The sequence below is a fragment of the Pagrus major genome, chromosome 21, assembly GCF_040436345.1.
Source record: "Pagrus major chromosome 21, Pma_NU_1.0".
NCBI classification, from domain to species: domain Eukaryota; kingdom Metazoa; phylum Chordata; class Actinopteri; order Spariformes; family Sparidae; genus Pagrus; species Pagrus major.
In genome coordinates this window covers 16,288,532-16,311,170 of record NC_133235.1, presented here as the reverse complement: position 1 = coordinate 16,311,170, position 22,639 = coordinate 16,288,532, and the positions used below count along the sequence as shown (strand labels likewise).

General features: G+C 39.9%; 1 protein-coding gene across 3 annotated transcripts in view; it reads right to left on the bottom strand.

The window, feature by feature from the left end:
• The window catches only part of LOC141017137 (rho GTPase-activating protein 29-like), a 34,186-nt gene that overhangs the window by 5,965 nt on the left and 5,582 nt on the right, over positions 1-22,639 (bottom strand). Inside the window, exons 3-15 of one of the 3 annotated variants that reach the window (XM_073491753.1) lie at positions 12,713-12,856; positions 8,276-8,372; positions 8,005-8,086; positions 7,687-7,747; positions 6,924-7,073; positions 5,640-5,704; positions 5,418-5,528; positions 4,786-4,866; positions 4,149-4,316; positions 3,777-3,914; positions 2,918-3,105; positions 1,412-1,581; positions 706-840 (exon numbers count right to left, since the gene is read on the bottom strand). In XM_073491753.1, coding sequence (XP_073347854.1) covers positions 706-840; positions 1,412-1,581; positions 2,918-3,105; positions 3,777-3,914; positions 4,149-4,316; positions 4,786-4,866; positions 5,418-5,528; positions 5,640-5,704; positions 6,924-7,073; positions 7,687-7,747; positions 8,005-8,086; positions 8,276-8,372; positions 12,713-12,856 — 1,590 coding nt within the window. Of the gene's footprint in view, positions 1-705; positions 841-1,411; positions 1,582-2,917; positions 3,106-3,776; positions 3,915-4,148; positions 4,317-4,785; positions 4,867-5,417; positions 5,529-5,639; positions 5,705-6,923; positions 7,074-7,686; positions 7,748-8,004; positions 8,087-8,275; positions 8,373-8,874; positions 9,283-9,305; positions 9,575-12,712; positions 12,857-22,639 lie in introns of those variants that run through there. The other 2 variants (XM_073491755.1, XM_073491756.1) reach the window with 2 other exon arrangements.

Here is a 22,639-nt window from a genome sequence, read left to right as displayed (position 1 = left end):
CAATACTGAGAGCAAATAAACTAAGGTGCTCTACATTTGTACATTTAGTGTTGAGTATTGTATTTAAAAGCTTTGCACAGTATGGCAAATAGTTTCAGCTACAGAGGGAAGTGTACCACCTAGAAATGAGTAATGTGTGGGTCTGTGGGGAAGTTAAACTACAGACGAAAAAAGATTTCAATAGAAAGAAATAGATCATGAGTGCCTTCATCATCTTTTTAGCTTTCGATACCCAAACACAACGGGTGTCGAAAATCAAGTTGTTTTATTTGCTAACTATTTTTATAATCTCACTTAAAAGATGTTTTTATTATCTTCTAAGTGACATGATTTGGGTGTTTTTCAAATATGATTTCTCTCTCTCTCTTTATCTTTCCTTGTTCCTCTATCTTTCCAGAACGTTTTCATTTAGGTGCACCCAATAATACATTTTAATTTAATTTCTTAACATTATGTAAACAGGAAGAGAAGAGAAGAGAAGAAAGTACAGATAATTGTTCTACTTCATTTAAATCACAGCTCACACAACAAGAAATTGTGATAACCTCAAAATCATTTGTTTCGGTTACTTCTCTCTCTTTTTTTTCATCAGAGCTGCTAAGTTTCAGGTACACCGGTCGCACTTGACAGATTTTTGGGGCCCATGTGCAGGCAAACAGTCCCACCCTGGAGCCCTGAAAAAGGTTCATTGTAAAATCCTCCTACCTGGACTGGCAGTGGGAGAGTCCATGGACCTCGACTCGCTGCTGCCTCCCGCACTCTCCGAGTCACTGCACATCCCTCCCTGGCTGCCCTGACTGCTGGAGGCCCAGGCTCTCAGCGTTGCCTGATTTCTCAGCCCTGCACAAAACACACAGACCACCAGTTACACACACACACACACACACACACAGAATAACAAGAAAGAAAAATGCCTAAATTTCCCGTTTAGGGATTTTCTTAGCATGAGATTCAGATATTTTCGGAGACAGGTGGTCACACAGATATTCCAGACAAGACACAACTTTGACTGTTTTGATTTTAGTCATGACTAAATTTCCATGACTCAATATACAGGGAAAGTCCCCAAAAGGCTCATGTAAAGATAAAAGCAGGTTTGCAAACTGATCTGACCAACAGATAGCCTGCCAGCTTCAGCTGTTTTGGGTTTAGGGATCACCCAGTTTCTAAAATACTTCATATCCATGTTGGAAAAAAAAACATGACCTGAGGTTAACCTCAAAATGTCAGAATAAATAACTTGACACAATGTCTAAAAGTGCTATTTCTATCAATGAATGACAGACGTTACACTTAAAATTGTAAAAGTATGAATCAAAGCAGATCTTCTCTGAAGTCTGCTGGTGTTCATAGTAATTGTAAATATCCATGTGATCATTTCTTGAGTTCACATTAATAACTGAGCGAGCACCTTGTATGTCTGTGCTGCTGTTGGACCTCCGCTCACTGATCTTTGCAGGTCGGTGTAGTGGACTGTCCACTTCATCTCCGCTCAGCAGGTCACAGGAGGTGATGGACGCCTGCGACAGGTTGCCGTGGGAGGAATGAGTGCTGCCCACTGACCTTTTGTTGAACACAAACCTGGGGAAATACAGTAAGCATTTAAGGTTACATTTGATGAATCTGCCGGTAAGAAAGATTTCTATTGTCCCAGAGCTCAGCATTATTGTATTACACAGTGTGCAATAGTCTGTTGTTGTTGATCAACACCAGTGACTCAACTATTACTACACCAGGCCATTCTGGCTTTCATTTTCTGGCATGTAATCTGTTTTGCTAACACCCACCACCAACACTCCCAAGATTTTATAACTCCTTGGAGCAGAGTGCTATGAATAAGCAAGCATGTCACATTTCAATCTGTTATGCCAAACTCTGACAACAATATTACTGAGAGTAGTTTGGCAGATTATATTACCTCTTCTTCCTCCGCTGTATTTAGCCACATGATTCAATTCATTGGAAAAGAAAAAACATGCCTTTTATTAGAGCGCATGTTTCTGTCTATTACATGCTAACCTAAGCTGTACTGGAGACCACTCAAAGTCTTCGTAATCCCAAACTTGCAAACAGATGCTGATTAAAGCCATTAAGTCACAAATACTCAGTTTGATTTGTTCTGAGTGACCACAATGAATCTTCAGAAATGCTAGTGCTGAAGGCTTTACTAAGAATGAAAGACAGGATTAGGAACAGAAACTGAAATGAGTCCAGCCAGCAGACCACTTCAACATAAAATGTCACGTTAAAGGCGTTTGTGGCTACCCAATAATGGAAGTACGAACACGTTTAAGCACTAAATTGGGTCACAACTGCAACAACAGCATCATTAATCTTACCATTAACATCGTACTAAGAAAGTAAAGTTGTTGTTGCTTGTTTTCTTAGTGGTAGTCAGTGTGTGTGTGTAGGAAGCTGATTCTGACGCTGCTTTGACAATAAGTAGAGTCTTAGGGACAGCTTCAAACCAGAGCCAAACTCTCACGCTCACAATCTCCCCTGCTGCATTCTGCCTGCGCCACAGATATTTCCTGAGGAAGGGCAGAAAATTCAACACGCATTCTGTCTCTCCTCGATTCTCTCTCGCTTCCTCCTGCTCTGACTCACTGTTACCTTTGCTGAAAGAAGAACTAGGCTATGAGCAACTTCTAAAAAGGGACGGGAGTGACTTAGAGATATTTTGTAACAATCGACTCTAAAACTGAAGGTTAATCTAAAACAAAACTCAAACCACAGTTGAGCTCATTTTATGGCCACATGTGCAACAATCTGTGATGACTGTGTTTAAACTACAATAAACCCTAATAAAAAGGATTGACACAAGCTGATTTCATAAGCCACTCACTTAGAAAATACTTGCACAAAGCTGGGGGGTTTAATTCTGACTTTCGAGGTATTGATCTACAGTCTTTGGTACCTGGTATTGTCAGAGGAGATGGAGTCTGAGTGCACACGCTCTTTAGGCAGATTTTTGGGAAGGTTCCGGACAAACTCAGCATAGCATTCACCCGGTTCGTACAGCTTCGCACTCTCACTCAGGTCCTGGTAGTGGGCGGGGAGCGACACAGTCTGCGCCTGCTGCATCTGAAACCAGTTCACCGTCACCTTAAGAATGACAGATTGTTTAATGAGTAAGTGAGTGAGTGAATGATGTCTGACTGAATAAATCAAAGTGATTGTAAACAGATAAAACAGAAATACAGGCAGACAAACATTCTTGTATATACTGTGGTTTCTATTTTTCCCATTCAATATAAAGAAACTGACAGTTTAAATCAGAAAATATTTAAACAGAGACTAAATAAACAGGATTGAGAACCTGACCAAGAATTCTGTACAAATTTCCAGTACTTTTCTTGATCTGTTTTCAATAGTCAATGCTGTGTATGCTTTACATTACCTTCTGTTTAATCTTAATATAAGTTATTGAATCATTTTGTAATATCATATAAAATGGTCATTTTTTGATCAAATGTATTTGACGGATATTCACAGTCATTAAAAATATAGGGCTGCTTTATACCATGTTAACAAGCCATTGAAATTATATGAAAGCATTTAAAAAATAGATTTAGTGTTGTTGTTAAATGTCCCTTTATTATAAGATCTTTCAATTAAATTGAAAGTGATAAAAAGTCTTGCCTTGTTTTATTCATGTGTTTTCAGTTTTTGGTTGCTAGCTTCTTTTTTGTTTATCATGCACTGATCAGTCCAGTTTCTTCTCTCATTTCATTGTTTTGTTAGCTGACTGCTAATATTATGTACTGTCCACTCACTGCTTTGAGCGTGAGGTCACACTGAAAGACCATCTCTCGGATCTGCGTGAGGATGGTGCTCTTGGCGTTGGCCAGATCCATCTTCCTGACGCCTGCGTCAGCCAAACAGCTCTGGTACTGGTCCTGGGCCTCCTCCGCCTGACCACAGCAATGGATACAGAGAATAATGTGAGGGTGTGGATGAAATTCTAAATTGCAAAGTAGAATGAGTGTGCAGACATTCAACTGCAAAGCACTGCTGCAAAGACAGATTTTGACAACAGAAAGGGTGTCAGAGTTTCTACTGGCGCACAAGGACATGCTATTATTAACTGCCCTATCAGGATATGTCATACCAATTATTTTTGCCCTGTCATTTTCTCCCCTGCCTACCTTCTGCAGAGCCTCTTCCTCCAGCCTCCTCTTCTTCTCCAGCTGTTTGTTACCAGCATTAGACTGCTCCTCCTGGGAGCGGTTGGTGGATGACTGGGCTTTCTGGTACTCCTCTCTCCTCTGGGCCTTCAGCGCTCGCGCTTTACGCAATGTTGCATCTGCCTCTTGCTGCCAAAACCACACACATCAACCACAAACGCTCATGATATTGAAATATGCAAGTGTGCAACAGTTATCATGAATATAATCAGACACACCTTTTACGGTTAATTAACCTTCCATGTAAAGTGAAATAGTAAACAGTGTAAAAAACAAGGGCATTGACAATTAGTGAAAGGATAAGTCCATGAAACAAACAAACTCTAAAGAGCTAAACAGAAAAAATCTCTTGTTTCGGTCACTGGTGACACAAATTCAACATCTATCATGTGCACGAATTGTATACGAATCAGGAAACTATACTGACAGTTATGTATCTGACAATCACCTGGCTGGCTGATAAAAATTAACTGTGGAATGCTGCTGCTACTGCAGTAATGCATTTTGTTGCTCTGTAGTGCACAATGAGAGACAAATATCATTGCTATCAAGCTCAATAGCGTGTATGTATATATCTAAAAAGCAACTTGTTACCAACCATTTTCTTTTGCTCCCTCTGCCACTGCTCCTTGATGTCTTTCCTCAACTTGTCCAGTTCATTCTTACGGGCCAGAAGAGGCTGGGAAAAGTCAACAATTACACACAATTACAAAAAGCCTTTTTTGGAATAAGTTTGTTAATTTAAGCTTTGCACTGAAGATAAGACATAAGGATGATAACTATATCGGAGATGCTTGTGTCCTTATCAGCAAGTACTGTTACAGAATATTCCTACTGACTAGAGGATAACAGGAAGGCTTTCTGACTTAAATTGCTTTAAGTCTTGGGCAATGTTATTACAAGAAATGACAACAGCCTGAGAATAGGCGGATTACAAGAAAGACTTTAAAGATATGAATTACTGAACTAAATGCAAGATCATCATGTTAAAAATTGCTAAATTTTGAACAAGAGGCACAGTTTGTGTTTTTTTTCCATAGTCAGAGTAAATTTCACAACAGGTCTTTGCAATGTTATATTTTGTGCACTCACTTTCAAAAGAAAAAAAATATATGCCCCTGCTCAATGAGACATTCATGCCTATGAAATGCTGAAGGTTTGACGTATCCAACTGGTCTGAAGTTGGATGAGGTAAGTGTTTCTTCAAGGCATTCCTTTTTGCATTCTTACCTGTATGAATTTATTTGTTTGAAGAGCCATTGCTGTTTGAATAAACAGCTGTCTGTACTCAATGTCATTCTTGAATGTGGAAACATAGATATCGCTGAATGGCATGTAGTCCTTGGAGAAACAAAATAAAGAAAACAACATCTGAAAAATAATTTCAGACAAATATTTTCGAAAACAATTCGATACTAATCAGAGTTTTCATCGAAAAGGGTCTTCTGTTACCTGTTGACTGGCCAGCGCCTTGGCAGACTCTGCCATTTTGGCATAATTTCTGGCATACTCAATGTCTGAAAGAAAAAAAAAGGGATAAGGAATTATTTATGTCTGTAATCACTGCCAGCTGATAATTAACAATTTTTTAGATAAAAGCATGTGTAGTGTATTTCATCTAATTGCACAATGATGGCCCCAAACAAACACAGATTACTCATGAGCTTTGGCTCATACAAGAACTTATTGTAGTGATCACATCACCCTTCATATTTTAGTACATACTGGATATTTAAAACAAACACAACTGGAAGAATTAATTGATTGAAAGAAAATTAATTGCCAACTACTTTGATATTCAATTAAAAATATTTTTTTGGTTCTAGCTTCTTAAATTTAAGGAATTGCTGCTTTTCTTTGACATTTCCTTTTGTAAATGCAGAGTCTTTGGCTTTCAGACTGTTGGTTGGACAAAAGAAGCAATTTGAAGAAGTCACTTTGGGCTCTGAGAAATTGTGAAAAGCATTTTTCACATTTTTTTTTGACATTTTATAGACTACAGGATTAACCAATTACCTGTGAAAATAAGTTGCAGCCCTATACTTCAGTATTAAGTAGATGTTACTATGGAAAAAACAGTGAGGCTAGCAGGTAAACGGTTTCTGCTTAGACTGCAAAATCAATGTAGATCATTAATATAGGCCCGCAGCAGGACCTATGGGATGCCAATTCACTTGTAGCCTTCTACAGGCCTATTAGCCAGAGGGTTTGCTTGTTAATATAGTCAGCTGAAGCATACATAGACTCCATCAAACAGTGCATAAGCATATATAGTTTTTTACAATTCCAGATGTTTTGCAATGGCCGATTCTCATATTATTTTGATATTCCTGAACATAACTGACATTTCGTATTGCTGCAATAAATGTCTCTGCATTTTGATGAAATTTGCCTTAGGGTATACGGGACGAGGCCCTTATTGCTTCTTGCCTTATGGACTGCCTTATTACCATGACTAAATGGCTTTAAAGTGAGCACAAACTGTTCTGCCACCTCTAAACCCAATTATCAGTCAAAAGGCTTATAATCACTCAGGGGTCATATTTGCAAATAGTTGTGTCAAACACAATTTATGGATATCCAAGTCGTGTTTCAACTGCACTGCAACACAAGATAAGGCCATTTTTACAACAGAATTCTAGTCCAGAAGTTATCAATCAACACATGCTTTCACATAATATCAATTATAATATCTTAATGCAGCCCAGTGCACTGTCAGTGATGTCAATGTCTTACCCATAGCCAGTCGTTTCTCCATCCAGGCCAGAAGGTCTTTAATATACTTGGACCAGGCCTTGGCGTAGAGTAGAGCAGACTCCACCCCGCTGTCATTCTTTTGAAGGGTCAAGTCAACTTCTTCCTCCCGTGATAACGGCACCTCTGGGCCTGAAGAGTGAGCAGTGGAGTCGCACACATTAAAACAAAGTAAAGCTCAACACATGGTACCAACAAAGTGTTGGATTGGTGTCTCTCAGTTATACTATCCCAACAGGTGTGTGTGGGAGGTAAATGAGAAAGCATACTGAGGTCAAAGTTGGGAGTGTAGGAGGATATGAAAGTGCCGGGCATCTTTTAAAGTAGTCCAACATCGTTATTTTCTTTTTACTGGTTACACTGTGATACACCTCTCCCAACCGCCCGCCATCGGATTTAACACAAACCCCATGTGTTTCCCATCCCACACGGAACTACTCCTAAACAGGCAAGGAATGTCAGATATGTGGAAGGCGAGGGGAAAACGAGCAGCTAGTATGAAAAAAGAAGCAGAAATAACAGGGGTGGAAGCAGAGGTTTAAGGCGGGTCTACCTCAGGCATTCAAGAGTCCAAAGCCTTAATCACTCAGCTAACTCACAGGCTGACACTCCAGGGTGCCCCGGGCTACAACGCCACCATTAAATGCTTTGTAAAGCAGCCATTAATTGCTATTACATCTCAGGATTAATTTATTTCACACCCGCACTGCTCAGAGGTAAAATACGGAATGTGAATGAAACTTACCCACAAGGTCACTTTTCTCTGAAACATATCCCTCAGGATCCACAGAGAGATTGTCAAAAGACTGTGAAAGAGACATTTCCAATTATAAGGGTTAAATAGCAGACATACAATCAAAGTTAGACATCAGAAGCAGCTGGGTTTTCAACACTCCAATTAAGTACAGAAAGCAAGTCTTTGAGGCTTTTTTAAATGGAGGCGTGGTAAAATTGCTGCTTTGAATGCACCCTTTTGAAAACTGCCATGTTTGAAAACAAAGCTTTGAAAACAAACAAAAAAATTGCTGGCTCAAAAGCTGGGAAAAGAAAGATGGTGTCTCACCCTGCTTCTTCTGGTCTGGGGGATCCCCAACCCTGAGCCGCTGTCCACATCCCCCACGTCTCCCATAAGGAAGTCAGAAACTCTGAGGAGTAGATGTGAAGATGTAAAAATCAGATCAACAATTCAAAAAACAGACACGAAGAGGGCAAAACGATTAACTCAAGGTTTTAAAAGATTGGGCGATTCAGATTCAGCTCAGCTTTTCTTGGCTGTCACACCAAAAAGTAATAAATCTTGTGGTGTTGAAAAGGTATACAAACATTGTACTCACACATTGCCGAATGTGAATGCCAAAGTGTCAATGGATGCGTGTATCTCGCCAAATATAGCTTTTGTGCTTTCTGGGTTCACTTCCTTGAAGTTAACGCCTGTGGAGAGTGATAAAATACAAGAATGTCAGCCAAAATGTTACAAACCAGCTTATCTATACTCAATCATTCAACAAAAGTATTTACACGACTAGGCCGGTTTGTGGACAGACATGGACAATGGATCAAATAAATGACATGTAAGTTAAAACAAACAGCTATGTTTATTTCTAAAAGCATCAACCATGTATCAAATGCAAAGTGAATGTATGAAATTTGCCACAAACATCTTTTTGCTGTTTTCCTTCTGCAATCGTAAGTAGTAACAACAATAGTTAACCATTTTGCTTTTGTGAGGAGTGGTTTATCGCCTCTTAAAGGGCTAAAGTAGTTTCAGGTAAGTGTTGACATGCTCTTCGATGAGAGAAGGAAAGTCAACCTCCTGGGTAGTTAAACAGGGTCAAACGTTTTAAAGAAAAGGCTATGCAAACAGCTTAGAAAACATAACTGTTAAAGCAGAAGCAGTCTGAGGCAATGACATGTGCAGTCCATGTCTTCCTACCAAATCAGAAAAGTCTTCTTCTGAACAGCTTCAAGGATCTTCAAGGATGGATATTCAATGAATATTCAGAAACAATCCCAGATTTTCCCTTGTTTGTTCCACTGTAGTCCACAGGCCATCTTCCATGTTAATCATGCTCAGAAGAGGTAATCAATCGAAGACATTGCTTTTAGGTGTATTTCCATCAAGATGTCCACCGACTATAGAACCGTAAGGCCACCGACGCTTGATAAATCTTTGAGTACGAGATGTCTTGTCAGGAAACAGTTTACTCAGCAAGAAGGCATTTGCAGAAAGCAGTTGGAGGAACCAAAGACACGGCAGTGAAATCCGACTAAGCTGAGTACTTCCTGTCTGCCCGCAACAGGAAACACTCACACAGCTTGAGTTCTGTGACATGTAACACTACAGACTACCTTGACAACACTTACCTTTTCTCTATGAAACCTGGCATCATTGTCTAGTAACTGGGACCACAAAACCTCAGTTGCTGGGGAAAAACAGCCCTAAACAGTTCCAGTTCCCAAACTGCTTTCTAGCTTTTGTGCTTCCATTTTCTCTTCATTAGAGCAAATTCAATCCATGTCAGTGGCGGTTGGGTAATTGTAAAGTCCCAACCTAAGACGAAGCACAGCAGGGTCATGGCATCCTGGGGTGGGGAGGCAACCCCACGTTCCAGGGAGACTCTCGAGGACACCAAGAGAAGAGACTCAGCGATGAAAGCCTCCCTGCCGTGCACCTCCCTGGCCCTGAATGCTAGCGTACAACTCTGCGCTGACTTCTTCCTCAGGACATCCTGTGGGTTTCATAACAATGATTCCAGAGCTCTGCCCCCCTTGTCACGATTGAAATATGGAAACTGCATCATTCAAGTACAGGGGCCATTGTTTTCTCATGCTTGAGCCGTAACTGGGACAATTAGCCCCTAAAAAAAAGTATTTAGTGAGTTGAAGAGTGTCTGATTTTCTGATTATTGAACTTATGTTGATTTTCTTTGGCGTGACGGGTCACTCATGAGGCGAACTAAAAGTACAATTGTGTTTAAATGCAGAAAAGAGTGTAAACAACATGCTTTCCTTAGATTAATCAAATAAATCTACAACATGTTTATCTACATAGGGACAGAAAAATGCCTTTGACATGCACATACAAGATTGATTGCATTAAACAAACACACTCTGTCAGCTGCCAGCATCTTCCCCTGACAAAGGGCGACAGAGAGCAGGGAAAGAATTTCAATAAGTTGTGGAAGTTGACACTTTTATTGCAGTGCCCTGCAGTTTTTCAGTAGGAGGAGGCAAAAATGAACACTCTCTCAAAATGTGACCAGGAAAAGAAAACATTGTCTGGGTCTGGTTTTGAACCAATGAGAAGTCCGTGAAAAGATCATATCTTTGATGACACACAAACAGAAAAAGTACAGGCAATAAAACAATAGGCGTCTCTGTCTAGCATGAAACCCTTGGAATTATACGACTGAGTGGAGCTGAACATGTCTCTTAACATTTTCAGGTTTATTAAAACTTGCCTACAGTCTCAGACAAAAACAATAGTAAGAGAATAGTTTGTGGATAACATCTACATGTAAATGGCATTTGAAACTGGTTAGACAACCATGTGTTTGGAGAGGGAGGGAGGAGGATTTCTTTTTCCAGTAAATTCTGGCAGCTGTCCAAATGCCCCAGGTGTCATGACCAAACATCAAAGGGCAACAAGGATGAGGAGACGACACACTCTGAAGACACTGAGGCGCACAAGACCTGTTATCATCCAGACCTTTGAGTCCTGATCTCTGGCGTCTCACTGATTCATTCCTCTTTCAGCCTCTTCTTTTCAGTCCTCCTCTGGCTCCCTGACTGTGTCAGTATTGTGTTACCTACTGGCCATTAGGGACAGTCCAGCCACAGTGCTGTGATGTAAGGCACCCCCTTGTGGACAGGCACATTTCCAAGATTCCACTTGTTAACTAGATAACATGCAATTACTGCATTAACTGCATGAGTAATTGACTAGGCTTTCCTTATGAAATAGGAATAATGGCTTGCTGCACTGCCGTACTGTACAGCAGAACCACCATTCTATTGGAGTTAAGGTCTTTGGGCATATTTTTGTGCATTTTTAGCATACAAGATAATAATAAGTATCTTGATAAAATTATTCTCTGGAAGAGAAAATGTCATCATACCCACAAATTAAGGTTCACTCTTGATTCAAAAGAGTTGGGGGGTGCTTAATATAATAAATAAATACAACAGCATGTGATAAATTGTTTATCCTTTTAGACGTGCTTAATTGAAAACAGTACAAATACAACATATTTAATGTTTTACCTCATCAAGTCCATTGATTATTGTAAAACATATGCTGATCCTGAATTTGATGCCAGCAACATGTTTCAAACAATCTGTGAAGAAGTTAGGCTTCACATTTATTTTACAATCTACAAATTTTGTCACTGTAATCTGTATGATCTGTGATTTTGTTCGTCTGTTCTGTACATGAGACATCAATTGCATGTTTATACATCCTCAAAAAGGGATCTCTGCTCTGTGGCTCTTCGTTAAGTTTCTTCCACATTTTTTTTTTTTTTTTTACCAAACTACAAGGTTTTTTAAGGGAATTTTTCCTTCCTTGAATCGCTGGTTTAAAGACAGAGGGTGTCGTTCACTGTACAGAATGTAAAGCCCACTGAGGCAATGTGGTTTGTGATTTTGGGCTATATAAATAAAATTAACTTGACTTTGGACAGGGGCAACAAAAGACTGGGAAAGATTGGGAAAGTTGTGGAAACCTTTTTGGGTTGTAAAACCTTGACTGAATGATTGAGAGCACCAATTCGACTTTTTCACAGAACTCATTGTAATCATTTTTATTTGTGCTAACATAGGGCAGAGCTTATTGTGGCATTTGAAAGTAATATGGCAGGGGTAACTGAACAAATATGAAATTGAAAAACTGAATTGGTGCATCAAAACCTCTTTTTATGAATTTTAGGAAACCCATTTACTATCATAAATGTTTTACTGGGTGTCTTAGAAACTGTCATCTTTAACCGTACTTTATAAATGTGTATAAATGACAGAAACCTTCAGTCATTAGTCATGGTGTAAGTTTTCCATCTTGTCACTGAAGTCACAGCCTGTTCTATCATTTAAGTCTCAACAATGCCAATAATTCCTTTGTCTGATCTAATACTGGATCTCTTTTGTTTCCTGTTTGCATTCTAAACATTGTCAAAGCACCACTCAGTGGACTGCAGATGCACGTGTATTCTGAAGCATTCTTAAGGAGTAGGTCACAACTCAGGTTTTGAGATATGGCAGATGAGCTGTCAGACAACCACACACCTCATGACATGCGTAAAAGAATGAAGAAACGTGGACGTGCCTGACTGACAAGTAGCCTGCCAAGGGGCCTCCGCGGTCGCTGAAATATGGTATGCAAATTACAGCCATGTAGTCTCCACCGTACAGATTCTTGTGTGCAAGTCAAGTGAAGAAATACCATTGCAGTGGATCACGTTTCTAGTAGACTGAACTCGTGAGCTGAGAATCCTTTTGTTTGTATTCATTAAGTAGACGGGAAATGGATCTGTTGCTGAAGGAATAATAACTTCTCATACTGTGACCTTTTAAAAACAAATCTCCAAGCCAACTCTAACCAAGCACAGAGCTATAAAACATTTCTGCAGGGTATTTCCCACACTGGTTTCAAGACTGACGTAGACCCTTTGCTTGAACCTGTAATGCAACAAGATATCTGAGCATCATCTGGCCACCTGTGTGTTATTACTTGTGCGTCTGTGTGCGTCCATGCATGCTAGTGAGTAATTACTGACCTTTGACCTTGGCAATGACCGTTCCAGCTGCTCCCAGGATGTCCACCGAGTTGAGGGTCTGGTGTTTGCCGATGACAGCCTTGAGGACGCGGAGTAACTCTGCCAAACGTTCCTGCACCACCTCCTGAAGTTCTTCCAGATTCTCTGGAAAAAGAAGAGGAGGCACAAGTAGGTTAGGTCATGTAAGTAGCAAGATACTGACAAGATTAACAAAAGTTTTATGAAATCCAAAACCCAACTATCATGCACAGTTTGCAATCACAAATTTTCCTCATTAGTCAAAGTCACTACTATCACACCACATTTTGGTGTGATCCAATCACAAGTGGAGAATGAAGTACCAAGGAATCCAAGATGCACTGAGATCTGATCACTCAGACCACATTCAGAGATGGTCTGCGACGCATGTGGCCACATTCTTTAGAAGTTTGCCTGCGAATGTGTCCTGGGCCACATGTAAGGACTGCCTACACAAATGACGTCCTCAGGGAGTAGGTGAAACACACTCCGATTTCCATTTGGTTCACTGTAATCCAAATTACGCATTTAGGCTCTCTCATCTTCCAAGATAAGCATCAGATTTTTGTGAACGTACTGTCTGTTTCAACTCATTTCATCAGTGAATTTGAGCAATTGTGAGAGTTGTTGAGGGAGCACAAACTTATAGTTAACTTTACCAAAACAGTTACGGTAAATTCTTAATTGGTCATGCTTTCTAGAAATTTGATTACTCTGTGCCAACATTTAGTAGCTTTTTGAACAAACTGTTTCAAATGATCAGACCACCACTTTAATATCACAACAACTTACACAAATACAGTAAAAATGTGTTAAAACTGTGCCAGTTTTTCCTAACAACAATGTATTTGGTCTTTGAATACAGAAAGATGTACATGTTTATCTGCATGTAGGGCGAGGAAATGAGATCCGATCACTCAAGACGCATGACAATGCCAGGTATGAAGTGCCTCATTGAGTCACAGGTAAGCCAGTGATAAATTAATTCTTGGCATTCCTTTTGTCTTTGCCACACACATTATTTGGCAAGCATCATTTTGAAACAGTGAAACTTAACTGTCATCTTCTGTCTAATCCAGACAAATCCCCTCAGGGCAAAATAATACAGTACATGTTCTGTTTTATCTGCATGCGTGGTTGTGCGCTCAGATTGAAAGTGTAAGACAGATGTGGTTGAGTGACAGTGACTAACACTGTTGTTGCTGCATAAAACTGCTGTGATGAAACTTGTTCTCTGTTTCCTCCAGGCATGCAGTGACATTATGCGCACCGGAAGAGACATGTATCTATGTAAACAGGTCACACTGTCTCAGTCACGGTTATAACATTCCCAGACGGGTGAAGATGATGAATATAGAGATGATGACATGCTTTTTGTGCTTCTGTGGTCACAAGTGAGGTGGGGTCAATCAAACGTCCCAGTTAACACAAACACCACAGATTTTATCTGTTCAACAGCCATCTCTGAATTCTGGTAGAGTTAGGAGTGACAGCTAAATGTCATATTTATTTATTCAACTTTGTACTTCTTCAGAACTCGATAAATACAACTGTTGCCCAGAGTCTCTGTTTGTGTATGATACAATTTGTTAACTGTATACCATTAAAAGGGCACTTATACTACATAGGTTTGAAGAAATTCAATTTTAGAGGCAGTTATTGTGCAAGCATTCTTTCTCTGCAGCAATCGACACAGTGTGTGCGTCAAAAAAATGTTGAGACGATCTTTTGTTTCTCTCTGTTAAGGGTGAGGTTTCAAAAGATGATACTTGAGGAGAAAAAGAATGTACAAAATGCATTCAGATTGCATCTCTCCCACTTTTTTACCAATCATATCACATCCGTCACTCTGCTATGAATGGCATTCCTTGTCTATAGAGCCAGGCAAAGCAGTGAAGGATGTAAAGTGCATTAATTTGTATTTATTTCACAAAAAAAAAAAAGGCTACACTTCACAACTGTATAGATTCCATGTATTAATTGTTCTACAACTTTACAGCACTTGTCAAATAAATGTGTCTTACAGACAATTAAGCTCCTGGGGCAAAAGAAAAGCTGAAAAGAAAAGCAAGATGAATCTCTATCTAGACAACAGGAGAGGAAGGAGCCTGTGTCCCGCTCTGTTGCAGGCTAATCAGAGGAGGCTCTTCAAGTTGGCACCAGACAATAGGTGAGTTCATGTCTAACTCACTGTTTTGGAAGAAGCAGGGACACCGTCTGGAAACAGTAAAGTCATCTGTTTTTCATCAAGGCCCACCCCACCAGGCAGTAGGGTGAGATGAGAGACTGAATTTATTGGAACGTTCAAAGAAATTACAGAGGCTGAGAAAATAAGAGCCTGTGTGAGTCTGTGTGTGTTACCAGTTGACTCCTCTCTGAGTCAAACACACACACTAATTCAATTGGCTGGTGTAAAACATGGTAGAGGGGGCATAATCCGCAAGTGAGACATAAGCCCTGGCCATCTGTGACAGTATTTCACAAGAATGACCGGAGAGATGGACATTAATGTAGACACTAGACAAGAAAGGATTTTGACAAAGAATCACGGGGGAACTCTTGAAAGACTTGGAGACACTCTCCAAATGTACAGAGATTCAGGGACGCAAGTGCAGCATCAGGGACCATCTTGTTGATTAGAGGCTAACCAATCCCTGTCTGTAGCTACCACGCCCCAGGATTAGAGAAAAAGTACCCTATGGAGGAGGGAGACTAACCTGCTCACCTGCCCCAAGGCGAGAGGTCCCTGACCCTGCAACACACACTTTAAAAAGGTCCCCCTCCCTGTCAGCACTGACAATAGGCCTTCATTAAACACCCTCCCCTTCCTTTTAACCATCCTTCTCAGTTGTGGTCATCAGGGGGATTTTTGGCCAGCTCAGTGGCGTTTGAAGATTTTCTTATCAAAGACATGTGGTTTGAGAACCAGTCCAAAAAAGAGTCCACACCTGAGAATTTCCACTGAGCAAGACACTGATCACTGCAATAATGTTGGTTAGGATCACACACTTCCCTTTCCTCTGAAAAGAACCAAATTTAATTAGACTAATCTGTTCAGCAGATAAGAGAAAGGGGTACAAATTGTGAGGAAATAACAATAGCTGTGATGTTGTGGCAACAAAGACAGAAGGATGTCCTTAGCCAATCTGCTGGACTGGAACGCCAGCCAATCAGGGTATTTTCCATTGGATTGGTATTGGCTGTATCTTTTGTTTACTGTCACCCACTGCCAGCTGTCAAAGATGCTCCACTGTGCAGAGTTAAAACACTGTAATGGAATGGCAAAGGCAAACAAACAGATAGCAGCCAGCATTTTCAATTAATGATACACGCACTGGCAGCAAGCTTCAGAGAACAACATGTCGACACTGATGACAGCAGAGCTGCTTTGGGGGTTAAAAAACACTACCAGGCTGTATATTTCAAACATCGAAACTTCTTTCCAAGTCATGCCTCTAATAAAGGCCTACTGTGGGCTGATTATGCACTTTGTTGCTGTCAAAGTACTGAATTTTAATCAAGAACTCAGATCCAGGTCTAAGGGCAAATAATGGCATTAGAATTGTCCAAAAATGATTATAAAAGTGTTTTAGATTTAAACCATTTAAAAAAGGTTTAAACCTAGAGGCTGCAACAAACGATTATTTTCACTATCGATCAATCTGCACATTGTTTCTACATTAATCAATTAATCGTTTGGTCTATAAAATGTTGGATAACAGTAAAAAGAAAAGGTTCATCCCATTTCTCCAAGTTGGGATGTCTTTAAAGTCCAATGATATTAGATGGAGAAAAGCATTTCATCAGCATTTTCTGCTATTTTTGTGTGGAAAATTACCATAATTTATCAATTATCAGCTAACTAATTGATGCAGCTCTAATTCAAAGATGACAAAAAACATAATGTAAATAACCTTTTTGTCAAATACAAGTGTGTGAACATGTCTTAACCTCCACAATGTGCATGGTTGTCAGTACAGTCTGTGTGCAATTAGGCTACTTAGATCATTATTAATTCCTCACCAAAAACAAAAGAATTCGATTTAACATCAGAAATGACAATAAAGTTATCAAAACAAGGTCAAATTTTGTGTGACAGCTCATACTGATCTCCACCATTGTTGCCCTTTGAATTGTGTGAGTGGATCTGTGCTCATTACAGCGTGAGACAGCTGAGAGAAAGCTGGTAAAAATCAGTGGTGAGTGGTTTTGTCACAACAATGGCATCAAAAAGCGCACTGGAAATTTGCAGCCGATTGTGGGGGGCCATGCCATTGTTTTGGTAAAGATAACAGCGCTGAGGCATTGAGCTGGGCCATATTGTTTAAAGCAGGACCCCCTGCAAACGCCAACGCAGCTCAAGGCTGCCTGGTCTTTCTTTACAGTGGTGGGATGAGCTGGTGTCCCAGCCACGCTTCACGCTCGGCCTGCTTCATTTATTTCCTACAAGCTCAAGATCTCCCTCCTGTTTAGGCAGTTTTGAGTAGTTTGAAACCTTGAGACTGCTACGTAATAATACACAATATACAAATATTACTTTTTCAATTTTTTCAAATCGAGACAGAATTCATTTTTCTCTTAACCCAAAAATCACACTGAAAATCTGGCCAAGGGTCCAAAGATAAATCGTGTAAAACAAGGAAATTAGCACATTTAAGACTCTAGGACCATCAAATGTTCTGCATTTTTTCTTTAAAAATAAAACAATTAATTAAATAGTGTCATTCACTTTTCATGTATTTTTTTGTCAGTCAGATCAGTAATAACTGATTAAATTAAATGTTTCAGCTCTACATCAGAGTTTGACCTGAGATGTTTCACTTGATCCATCGCATGCACTGTACATGCTTCTAGTCCCATTTTTGATACACAACTCCTGACAGCTGAGTGTGTTAAAAGATACAATTATGGTTAAGTGGATTTGGCTCGAACTGTACAGAACATTTTATTAATCTACTTTGGGATTAAAAGTCACCTGTCTGGGAGTTTAGAGGATTCTAGATTTACTTTCAGTCAAGGTTTTCATTAGTGTTCTATGACATGAGTACAAAAAGACCATACCACCTGCAACAGCATCTCTAAGGTTGAAACATCTCTGACAACATGTGCTTCCCAGGTATCATTTTTAAATGATCATTTAAATATACATTTTTGCTCAGTATGTCAACAGATTGACAGAAAAATGTGGACCTTCATGCCCCCACGTGTGGCATTCTTAAGTAAACTAGAGCTGCAACTAACGATTTACCTGTGGATTATTTTCTTGATTACCTGATAAATTGTTTGGTCCCTAAAATATCAGAAAATGGTGAATATCGCCGATCAGTTTTACCTAAAGCCCTAAGATGACATCCTCAAACGTTTTGTCCACAACCCAAGACATTCAGTTTACTGTCATAGAGGAGTAAGAAAACTAGAAAATATTCACATCTAAGGAGTTGAAATCAGAGAATTTGGACATTTTTTCTTTAAAAAATTACTCAAAACGATCAATCAATTATTCAAATAGTTTGTGATTAATTAAATAATTGACAACTAATCAAAAATTTTATGAATTGTTGTAACCATAAAATTAAGTATGTATAAATGAATCTCTCATGCTCTTTAAATAACAGCAATGGTTTTGCAGTTTCTCCAAATACATCAATATCTAGCCCCGGTGACCAGTTTTCACTGGAAAAGAAGGGATGTCAACAGAAACTTCTTAAACCACTCATCCAGAATAATGCACTTCCCTACTGTCAATCTGCATGCTGAGCATGTTGCAAAAACCTTTTGCAAAATATTGCTAAATACTCATGTTTGGAGTATCACTGTTAAGCAGGTTTAAGTAGTTACTCAACTTTAACCCTATTGTTGTGTGTGGGGGTCCCTTTGTGTCTAACAAAGCTCATTGTGTGTCTGGTGCAGAGACTGACCAATCTAATCCAAATCTTCAGGTGGCCTGACAGAGGTTACAGCCTCCGCTCCCCCCACTGATAACAACATGCAATCAACTGGCCTGTCTGGACACGCGATCTGCTCGACATAAAACAAGCCTCAGCAGCTCTGGTGACACAGTGCTGCTTGGGAAACAGCCGCAGGGCTTTACTGAAAGGCCAGGGAGGCCATGTTTCTCCATCAGCATCCCTCCTCCTCCTCCTCTTGTCCTGAAGGAGGGAGGGTGACGGATTTACACCCGCAGCAGCAGACGATTTTCAGGTTTTCTTTTAGATGTGTATCCGTCTATCTCATTCCAGGATGGTGACACATTGCTCTCTGTGATGACTAAGTCATCACCCAAATGTTCCCCTCCAAGTGGAAGCAGCCACTTTTTGTCCTTCCCACAGATAAACCTGGACAAAGAGTATCCACAAGTCTCTTTGATCACAAATCACAAGGCCAAAAAACATGAAATACTCACAGTATCAGACTCCGCTAGCATTGCTGAGCTGCCTGCAACCTGATCTGCGACAGGTGGAATTGTTTGGTCAGGATTCCATCTCCAAACACTAATTTCCCCCCCTGTCCAAACAAACGCAGCATTGCTGGGTGCCTCTCCGTCTTTCCCATGCCTTGTTTGGAGACAGAGCGGGCCCCAGACATCACACAGACAGTAAACAGCAGGCACTCCATAAACAGCTACCTGCCCTATTAGTGAGCTGCACTCTGTGAGGTCTGGGCCTCACACTCAGGCTTCTTTAACACTTCAATACGGCAGGTGCACAACAAGACTGCATTCTTGAATCAACACACAGCACATCAGATAAACAGGGAGGTGAGACAAAGCTCAAAAGGGAAACAGGAAAAAAAAGCTTGTACACATTTAACCCCTGCTCAAAGATTCCAGTCCAAACCATAATTTTAGACATTAAGAAAAAAATACACTTCTAATTCTCATTTTAGTCTAATGAACACCCTCCAGCATCTGGCTTTTGTCTTTAGTAGAAAAGGGTAAAATCAGCTTTCAGCCCAGGGTCAAATGACTCTACTCAGCTCCAGCTTCGATCAGCAGTGATGGAAACGTGGCACCCAGATGGTGACACTAATGTTCGCCACTTTTCCAGTGTGACGATATAAAGTTCAGGACGTTGGTACGGAAATAGTTTTCTATCCGTTTTCCGTTCAGGAAGCACTCAAACATTAATTAGTCTTCCTAGACTTTGAAAGAGAGACTAAAGTAAAAGGTATAAAAAAATTAACGATCATAACATTGTTAATGGTTTCCTCGTTTCTGGCGAGTATAATTAGAGGAAAAAAATGTATTTCACAATTAATCAAATTGTCTATAGAATGCCAAGGTGACGCTTAAATAGTTTGTTTTATCCAACAAACAAACTGTAACCCCAAAATATTAAAAAAAGAAACAGCAAATCATCATCCCATTTCAGAAGCAGGCAGCAGACAATGCCAAGACAATTTAAAATGACTCAAATCAATTAATGAATCACTTCAGTTCTAACTGTGATGTTGTAATGCCAGTTTTATTCCATCCAGTTCCCAGATGTCAAATATGTATCTAGGGATGACTTCACCTTGAGAAGTTGGTAGCACAATGCTTTGCGAGTGAATTTCCACCTATGCAAATGAATAATGTCACTTCAGTGTGTTGGAAACTACTGTGTTGGGTAAGAGAAAATGACTAATTCTTTCAAACGTTTGAAACAAGGAATCTAAGAATTCGTTGGAACAGGCAGATTTGCGTTTTTGTTTCTCCTAATTCAGTTGAGCAAACATAACATCGGCTGTTTCTTTGGTACTCTAAAAAAACAACAGCCTGCCTCACAAGCCGCCTCTCTGTGCAGGCCTGATCCACAGCTGTAAATTTCAGCAGGTCTGCCCAATCACCAGCGGTGACGTCCCCCTGCTAGCAGGAGCTCCACTGGCCAATCCACCCCTCGCCATGACCAATCTCCTACACAAACATCCACAGCCCATAACCATAAATCCCACCCCAGGAAACACACCCCAACCACAAGCTTGCACAAAAACATCCTTCAGCATCACAGGGGAAAGTTACTGCCCAACAAATCTCTCCTTTCTTCCTCCTAAGAGCAGCAGGCCATTAAACCATTATGTGTTAGAATTTGGCTTTTTTCGCGATTGAAGGCACCAGCCACAAGTGTCCACTTCAGTTGGCACAGGGGCACTTGTATGAGAAGCAGAGATATGTGTGGTAGCTTTTGCTGGATGTGTTTTATAAGAGACTGGTGGTGGCTTTTACGGCCAGTAAACAGGGTTTTAAACTGGTTAACATGTGAAAACTAGGCTTCATTCAACAAGGAATGTAATTTAAGCATTTGCTTTGATAAGCCTAAAAATCATAGATTTTATTATTTTTTAATTGAAACCACAAAAATTTACATTTCTAGTCATATAACTTCAATACGAACCTCTTTGAGCAGAAAGAAAAACAAGTCCATGAGTAAACAACTTTGTTACGCTCAGTGGAAAGGTAAACATGTCACTGTGAGACGCACACAACGCTGTCTGAAGATCTGATCAAATACTGCTCTGAAAATACAAGAAAAAGCCTGTCCTTCTGATAACAACAGAGGTACAGACTGGCACTGAGAAACACAGAACAATGCAGTTTAACTGGACTACAGCCAGATCTTATCAGAGTGTCTTGATGACAGCCAGTTTTTATAATGAAACAAAGACTTGTGAGTCAGCAAGACATGTTCCTCCTCAATTACAGAAGTAAATGCCTCTTCTCATGCAGCACTTCACTGTGTGAAGCATATTTTCTGCAGCATAGTGGGAGTGTTCCAGAGTTTATCTGTGGTAAATATAAATGCGCCTTTAACCTCATGCTTCTCAACTATGCATGAGATGTTTGTTCTACCCTGAAGTTTAAAAGAGCTGGTGTGAAACACTTCCATTTCTCTGTTCCACCTGAGGCTAAAAGGCTAAAATAAGGCACCCAAACTCTCCGAAACAGAGAAACCTTCAAGGAAAAAGAATTTCAGACATCATTCAGAAGGCTATCCACTGTTGTAACAAGAGTCATTTAAAGCTAAAACCTCATCCTGTTCAACATTGTTGGCCTATCCATAACTACCACCACACATTTCTCAACACACATTCCTCAACTTTTTTTGGCTTGATAAAGAAGGAAATGTTTTGTTTCAGCACATTGGGGAAAAAATGAAATTTAGAGATGTTCTGTCCCTGTGTGTCCACCAAAAAGCAAAACAAGGGTGTAAAATGATGAAGAAACATGTTTCTCTATCAAAACAAGGATGTAAAAATGATGAAGAAACATGTTTCTCTATCAAAGCAAGGATGTAAAAATGATGAAGAAACACGTTTCTCTATCAAAACTCTATCAAAACAAGGATGTAAAAATGAAGAAACTTGTTTTGCCAAAATATATGAGCTTGTGTTTCAGTGGCATTTTGTAAAATGAGACTTTATAGTTTAAAGTGAAAGATCAAATTCTTCTTACAATTCTGAAGCACACATACACACAGTTGGTTTATGTACATAAACATATTGCCATGTTTTATCTGTCACAAGGGCTGCAACTGTTCCCCTGAGATATTTCCCTTTGATTCCATAAAAGAGGTATAATTCTTTCACTTTTCCTAAACTCAAATGTTCAAATGAAAGACAACCTTGACCATGTAGCATCTTGTGACTCTTTTATTTGTGACCACAAATCAAAGATGGATTATTTTAAGGAGAGTTTTCATAGTCAATCTGCCTCACACCTACCATTAGTCTATTGAAGGCACTATAGCTACAAGTGAACATTTGTTCTAAAGGAATGCAGAGTATGCAGGAGAGTTGGGGGATGGGAGGGGGACAGCAGCCCGGCTGTGTGTGGAGGAGTCCTTTTCATCCCGATTAAAACCATTAACCAAGCTGTCTTCTGCAAGGAAATGCAGACTCAAATAAAAATTCCAGAATCAAGAAAATATCTTG